Here is an 8,446-nt window from a genome sequence, read left to right on the forward strand (position 1 = left end):
CACCTGATTGAAACTTAATAATAATAATAATAATAATAATAATAAGGGTTTAAAATCATGAAAAGACGAAAAAAGGTCACGAATGAGTACAAAAATTGACGAAAAATCTTTAATTGAAAATCCCAAAATGGTTTTAATTGTTGTTTTTTTTGTGTTCTCACCTTTACCCCCTCCCCTCCCTCTCCCCTTTTATCATCGTTATCACTTATCGAACATTTTTTTTCGATTTTGTTCGTTATTAAGAAAAATATATATATCGTCTCGTTACGTTCATCCCTATGCTGTTAACGTTATAATTACGTCACGTTAATTATTTTGTCGTTTATGACGTGTACGTTCACGCTTATTTTGTTAAATAATTAAAGTTTTTAAAAATAATTACAAGTACATTAAAAAAAAAAAAAAACTTTTTAGTTAAATCGTTTTAATTCAACACTTAATGCGAAATGAAAAAATTTCAAAATCACGGAAACGTTTAAACGGCAGACATGTTTTTTTTTTTTTTTTTTTTTTTTGAAATTTCAATCATCAAATGTTAAGGTTAAGAAAAATTGTCAAACGGAATAAATAGATTTAATTTATTTATTCGAATACATATTTAAATCGCCTTGAACAAGTTTTTTTATTGACAAAACTGGAAAACGACAAGCAAAAAAAAAAAAAAAAACCGTTTTTTTCAAACGTTCCGCGTTCGGCATTTTAAAATTTGTCAAGAAAAAAAAAAGTTATTAAAACAAAAAAAATATTTTATTTACCTGCTCTTCCTTTTCGAATATTATTAATTAATTAAAAAACTTAATAACACTTTTTTTAAAAAATAAAACAAACTTTAGAGAAAAAATAAAACAAAGCAAGGAAAAAATAATAACTACACCGCGATAACGACAACAAGTAACCAAAAAAACTAAAAAAAAAAAAAAATTTCAAATTTAACGGTCAAAACAATTCGAACGTTTTGAAGACTTGACTTTAACTAACAAAACTTACCGAGCGCGACGTACATAAACTCCTCCCACTAACTACAACGTTTCTTATACTGCAGTAAGAGATTGTGATGAAACCATTTAAAACGATCGTTAAATATTTTTTTGATTAAAATTTAACTACAATCTTTTTGTGATTTGTAGTTATTTGTAATTACATTTAATCCACTACAAAAACTTTTTGTTTTTAACCTAAATAACACTCCAAAAACAAATTCTAAAAAAACAAAAAATGAAAAAATATTAAAAAAGGTTTCTTCATAATGTGTTTTGTTTTGTTTTTTTTTGTAAGAAAGGTGTAAGTAAAAAAAAGCGTTACTTTCCATTTCCGGTAAAAAGTTTTTTCAACCGCTTTCGAATGAGTTTCAAAAAAGCTTTTAAAAGTGTCACACACATAAAAAAACGGTTATTAATTAATAATTTATTTATTGTTAATTATATATATAAAAAAAAAAAGTTTTTAGTTTTTATTCTGTAAAAAAGAAAAAGGTTTTACAGTTTTTTTTTCTTTTCCCTTTTTTTTCTCACGTAAAATGATAAAAAAAAAAACAAAAAAAAAAAAACAAAAAACGACCAAAAAACATTTTTTTTTTTTTTTTCGTTTTTTTTTTTTCGTGTAAAACGTTTCAATTTGTGTAATTAATCACCCAAAAATAATTAAATTCGAAAAGAAGAAGAAGGAGGAGGAGGAGGAGAAAAAAAAACTGTAAGTGTGACAAATTTTTCTTAAAAACGTAAAACAATTAATCAACAAATCGTCATATTAATATGATTTTAAATAAGACGGCAGCCATTTTGTTTTATGACAAAAAATCATCCTTAACAAATACGTACGCACACATTTACATACAAACGACAAAAACAAAAATTAAAATACGTTAATAACGATACGTTAATTATTGATAATGATAACGTTTCCTTCTTTTATGTGGACAAGTATTATATTCAAATTCGCTAACGTCTTCGAATTTTTCATCACCATTTCCGGTTTCAATATCATAAATTTCTTCTTCATCTTCCGCTCCCGCCTCTTCATCTTCTTCTTCTTCTTCTACTCCTTCTACTTCTTCTTCTACTCCTTCTACTTCTTCTTCTTCTTCTTCTTCTTCTTCTGCTCCTTCTACTTCTTCTACTTCTTCTTCTACTCCTTCTACTTCTTCTTCTTCTTCTTCTTCTTCTTCATCTTCTTCACCTTCATCCTCTTCTTCTTCTTCTTCTTCTTCCTCTCCCACTCCCTCTTCATCTTCATCTTCATCTTCTTCATCTTCTTCATCTTCATCATCTTCTTCTTCTTCTTCTTCTTCTTCATCATCTTCTTCTTCCTCTTCGTAAAACTTTTCATTGTATATTTTTTCAAGTTCTTTTATGTTTCTTCTACCCGTGCTGTTGTTGTTGTTGTTGTTGTTGCAATTCCTATTGGATTTCGAAATTTCGTTTTTTTTCTTTTTTGGACTTCCATACTGGAAATTATCCCCTCCCTCGACATTGGCATAAAGTTGATATCTAGCTTTCGTAACTTGCGGTATTTTATTTTTCTTTCCATCTCTTTTACCATCACCGTCGAAACCTTTCTCGACGGTTTTCTTGTCGTTTTTAACCGAACTCTTATCATTTAATTTATTACCATCTTTTTTCTTCTTGTCGGAAAATTCGTCGCAGTTCTTGCACGGTGTTATCATGTTCTTATCTGATTTTTTAATGTTTTGTATGATGTTGTCCGAACGTATGCTTTCCTTGTTCTTAAGACCCGCGTTTATTTTCGAACAATTCGTTTCGAGGGTTGCCACGTTCGCGGTTTGATTTTTATTACCCTCCGCGTTTTCGTTTTGGATTTGATTTTGGTGTATCGTCGTCGTTTTTGGACAATCGTTCATTTTACTTTTGTTTATTATTTTCGTTGAAATGTCTTTGTTATCAGGGTTATCGGCTGTTAAATACTCGTCATTTCCAATTTTCTGATAACCTTGTTCTTTGACAGTATCAACGGAATATTTGTCTTGTTTCTTTCTCTTAACTTCTGTTATTTGTTCACCTTTTTGACAAACGCTGACTTTTTCTAAATTGTTAACGCCTTGGTCGCAGTCACTGGTGTCTATAAAATAATTATCATCATCTTGTTTTTCTAGTTCCAAAAATTCTTCGTCGTCATCCGGTTCGGAATCGAGTAGGTCGTATCCGGTTATTTCACAATTTTTCATATCGTCGTTTTCGTCTTCTAAAACGTTCGGATTCGAATCCTGATCTTGAGAAATGTAACCATCTTCTTCCATGGGTTCATAGTTACCATCGTCTATGTATTCCAATTGACATTCGTCTTGGGTTAATTCATTCATGAAGTACATATCCTCGCAATTCGGTGGACAATTGTTGTCATCGTCATTGTTGTTGCTCCCCCTGCCGTTAACTGTACCATTATCGCCGTTATCGCTCTCGTCGCTTCTATTATTATTATCAATACCCATGCCACTATTAATGCATTCATAATATCCGTTATCATTGTTACTGTCATCGTTTCCATTATCATTGTTGCATTCATCATTACCATTTTTGCCGCGTCTGTTATCGTTGCATTCGTCGTCGTTGTTTCCGTTGTTCCCGTTGTTGTCGTCGCAATCGTCATTATTTCTGTTACCTTTGCTATTGCCGTTGTCGTCGTAATCGTCATCCCCGTTACCGTTGCCATTGCCGTTTTCGTCGTAATCGTCATCCCTGTTACGGTTGCCATTGCCGTTCTCGTCGCATTCGTCATCCCCGTTACCGTTGCCATTGCCGTTCTCGTCGCAATCGTCATCCCTGTTACGGTTGCCGTTGCCATTTTCGTCGCATTCGTCATCATCCCCGTTATCATTGTCGTTGTCGTCGTATTCTTCGTCATCCCTGTTACGGTTGCCGTTGCCATTTTCGTCGCATTCGTCATCATCCCCGTTACCATTGTCGTTGTCGTCGTATTCTTCGTCATCCCCGTTGCCATTACCATTCTCGTCGGAATCGTCGCCTCTTTTATTATTACCATTATTTTCATTGTTGCATTCATCATCGTCATTATTATTGTAATCATCATCTCCATTGTTTTCGTCATCGTTGTTGTACTCATCGTCATCATTATTGTTCTTACAATTCTGCACTCGTGAAATTCTTTTCCTTCGGGTACTCTTGCTCTTATTTTTAATCTTGCTATTAGTCGGTTTCCTTTTACGCGTATCTCTTCTCCTTCGCGAATAATTTTTTTTACAAGGATCATTACTACCTCTGCTGTCTTTCTTTCTCCGCTGAGTACTTTTCCTATATGAATCTCTCTTTTTACAAGGGTCGTCTTTTTGACAGGGATCATTTCTCTGACCGGAATCTCTTTTCTTATACTGATCATCTCTTTGACCGGAATCTTTTTTCCTTTGAGACCCGACCTTTTTCTTCTGCACACTTTTTTTCTGATTCGAATTGTATTTCTTACACGAATCATCTCTTTGACCGGAATCTTTTTTCCTTTGAGACCCGACCTTTTTCTTATGCATACTTTTTTTCTGATTCGAATTGTTTTTCTTGCACGGATCCTCCTTTAGACAGGGATCCTTTTTCTTACAAGCCTCTTCCTTTTGACAAATCTCTTTTTTCTTACTGGGATCCTCCTTTAGAGAGGGTTCTTTTTTCTTACAAGGATCCTCCTTTTGACAAATCTCTTTTTTCTTACACGGATCTTCCTTTTGACAGGGATCTTTTTTCTTACACGGATCATCATCTTGTTGAGAGGGATCATTCGTTTTGCGCGGATCGTCACAAGCACCTTTTCTATCTGTGAAACAATTCAAATAACTCACAGAATTCTCAGAATTAAAAAGTAACGATTTTTTTTTTTTTAAGCCTTACGTTTTTCGTAGTCGACATCCGGTAACGTTCTCGTTTGTTTCCGGTTGCAATGAGTATCGCTGTGACTCCCATAATCTTTTTTAGAGAATTTATATTGGTGAACAGTTTCCGTGGATGCCATTTTTCTTTTATGACTTTTCTTTATCGTCGTTATCGAATCTTTTCTTAGAGAATCATCGGAAAAATAATCCACGTCTTCATCGTCATCGCTAAAAAAATCATCGTCATCTTCATCTTCGTCATCTTCGTACAAACATGATTTAGGTCTGTAGTAAATAACTTGTCCATCATCATCTGGAAAACTCAAACGACTCGTGCGACAGTTTAATGTAGTAAAATTAGCATCTTCCGCCGGATTTTTAGCAGACATTTCGATAAAATTATTGTTTTCGTTATTATTGTTTTTGTTGTTGTTGCTACTACCTCTATTATTATTATTATTATTATTATTATTATTATTATTATTACAATTGCTATTATTATTATTATTATTGTTATAATTATTGATATTTTTATTTTTAATAAATCTTTCCTTTTTTAAATTTCTATTATTTTTCATGTCGATTCCATTGTATATGATTTTATCAATTTTAACACCCTTTCTTATTTTGTACAATCCGTTTGTTTTTGTTAGTAAACCTTTTTGTACGGCTTTGTCGAAAAATCGTTTCACGTCTTTTTTAACATCATTTTCTTTGAGTTTTCCATTTTGGCATATTTTACCAACGACTTCCCTTATTGATATACCATCATTTTTACATACGTCGTTTATGGCTAATAATATGAGTTTGGATGTGTTGATTCTGTTTCCTTTTTTCAAAAAACATTCTTCGTATTGATTCATTTTTTCCTTTTATCAACTTCCTTTTTTGTTTTAAATAAAAAAAAAAAAAAATTTATTTTTAACCAAAATATCAAATTTCAAACATTATAAAAAAAATTATTATTATTATGTTGTTGTTGTTGTTGTTTATTATTATTATTATTATTTTAACTTATCCCAGACTCGTAAAAAAAAATTTTTCTTTCTTTCTTTCTTTACTATCTATTGTATACGATGGGGAGAATAATAATAATACTAAACAATAACATAAATTTTTTATTTTCTTACTTACTCTTATATCATCCAAAATGAGAGAAAAAAAAAAGAAAATTTTGTGTTTTGATGAAATTTGAAAATTTGAAAAGAAAATACATTTACATTGGAATTTTGTACGGGTCCATAAATAAAGATTTAAAAAAAAAAAAAAAAAAAAAAAAATTTTTATTATTTTTTATTTGGAAAAATTGTTATTATTATGAGAAAAAAAAAAACAAAATAATTTTATATAACCATTCAATATAACTGTTATGTTTTTTTACTTTAATGGCGGCGGTTAATTTTTTGTTGACAACAATTTAATTTTTATATATATATATATATATATGTATATATTAAGAAAATGGAATCTCGCAAAGTGTTTGCCGTGATAACAACTCCGGTATCAATTTTAATATTATCGTGACCGCGCAAATTCGTATCAGATTCAAAAAATCTTAATTTCGAGTTTTACATATCCACCCCCTCCCCACATCCTCCTCCTACCCCACCACACCCCACCCGAACACCCCAAAAACAACAACAACAACAACAAACTTGCAAAATTTCTATAAGCACAGTAAAATTATATTTAAAAGGTTTTCATATATTAATAATAATATTAAATTTCGGGCATAGAACAAAAAAAAACTTAACCTTGACGCCATATTGAAATTAACCATAAACAATAATAATAATAATGATAATGATAATGATAATGAGATAAACTTATATTAAATAAAAATAAGTTAACAAATTCATCAAAATTGAATTTTTTTTAAATATTTATTTTATTCTTATTTTTATTTTATTTATTTTATTTTATTTTTTTTATTTAATTTTTAAAATTGTTTTTAAAAAAATAAATAAATCATGTCACGTGATCGAAATAAAAAAGGGAGATTTCTGTTTTTTTTACTATTATTATTATTATTATTATTAATGATTTTTTTTTTTTTTTGCGCGCGCGTGTAAATTTTCAGCAAAAGATTTCCCGATGAACACGTTTAAAAAAAAAAAAAATAAAATAAAAGAAATATATGTAAATGTGACAACAATCAATTTATATGAAATAGATTTTGTTTGTTTGTTTGTTTGTTTGTTTGCTTGTTTGTTTGTTTTCTTTTCATTTATATATATATTTATATACATAAAAAAAAAATCCATAAGGACAAAGAAAAAAAAAAAAAAACACAACAATACAATATACTCTCGAGCAAACTCGCGCACATACGGACAGACAGACAAACGCACAGACAGACGCTCACGCACACACGCACACACACGCACAATGATTACTTGCATTTCTTCTTTTTTGGACATTTGGGTGGACATTGACCGCATCTATATTCTTCTTCTTCGCTCAGGCATTCCCTTGATAAATTAAGACACCTGCAAGGATCGACACCTAATTTCCTATTGTGATCATCGTCAGAGAAATCGCACGATTCGTCTACGCTTTCTTCGTCGCAAATGGAAACTTCTTCTTCGCGATCGCACGATGGTTGAGGATCGTCATATTGTTTAGCTATACGATAACAATCGTTTTTTTCGCATAGTATCCCTTCTACGACAGCATTGCAAAGTATGCTTTTTATATACGGTAACAATTGTTCGACGCTGCAACATCTTTTCTTTGCAATGAATTCACCGATTTCGCATGCTGTCACACCATTTTTCTCTTGTAATTTACATATGGCCGCTTGTATGAGATCGGCCAGTGTTACTTTCGGCTTGTTCGATACTCTTGTACACATAATTTTACCTTGCAAATAAGTTGGAGTAGGAGGAGGAGGAGGAGGAGGAGGAGGGGGGAGGAGGGAGGACTAAAGGGAAAGAGAAAGAAAAACCAAAAAAAAAAAAAAAAAAACAAGATATTAATTATTAAAATAAATAATAATAATAATAATAATAATAAATTTTTACGTTGTTGTTTGTTGATTGATTGACTGATTGATTGATTGATTGATTGATTGATTGTTTTATAATTTCGATGATTTTTTATCAATATTATTTATATATGTACATATATACGTATGTATATTATCCGTTTTCCGTGTTAATTATTTTTACGAAAAATTTTCTAAGGTGCGGTAACGAAAAAGAGAGAGAGAGAGAGAGAGAGAAAAAATTAAATAATCGAATAAAACTTTTTTAAACCAACTAATTAAAATTTTGTGACATTTTTTTTTTTTTAACTATAACAATCATTGTTTTTATTCACTTGTTTAATTAGAAATTTTTTTTATATTTTTATGCTTCTATGGCAACCGTTTAAAATGAGGAAAAAATAGAACGGACATAGTAGGCAAATTGTATTACGCGTGATACCTCCTTTATCATTATTATTATTCTCGTTTCCTTTTTTTATAAACAAAGCTGTGGAAAAAATCGAAAAAATGTTATGAAAACATTTTTATTTGTTGTGAATTTTATTAATAATAACAATAATAATAATGAAAGGTAATTTTCAAAGTACGATAATATGATATGTATCGAATCATCATCGGAAACCATCGAC

The 8,446-nt window shown here is 30.4% G+C and overlaps 1 protein-coding gene across 1 annotated transcript; it reads right to left on the reverse strand.

Moving 5' to 3' along the window:
- Positions 1 to 1,175: 1,175 nt before the first annotated feature.
- Phum_PHUM486510 (RNA polymerase-associated protein LEO1, putative) lies at positions 1,176 to 7,682 on the reverse strand (the record flags this gene model as incomplete). The annotated part of the gene is made up of 7 exons (XM_002430434.1): positions 1,176 to 1,200; positions 2,319 to 3,539; positions 4,099 to 4,141; positions 4,231 to 4,773; positions 4,848 to 5,270; positions 5,445 to 5,650; positions 7,225 to 7,682. The coding sequence occupies 7 exons, from the start codon at positions 7,680 to 7,682 to the stop codon at positions 1,176 to 1,178; spliced, it is 2,919 nt and encodes a 972-aa protein (XP_002430479.1).
- Positions 7,683 to 8,446: the final 764 nt, after the last annotated feature.

Source organism: Pediculus humanus, genomic scaffold, assembly GCF_000006295.1.
Source record: "Pediculus humanus corporis 1103172108257 genomic scaffold, whole genome shotgun sequence".
Lineage (NCBI taxonomy): Eukaryota > Metazoa > Arthropoda > Insecta > Psocodea > Pediculidae > Pediculus > Pediculus humanus.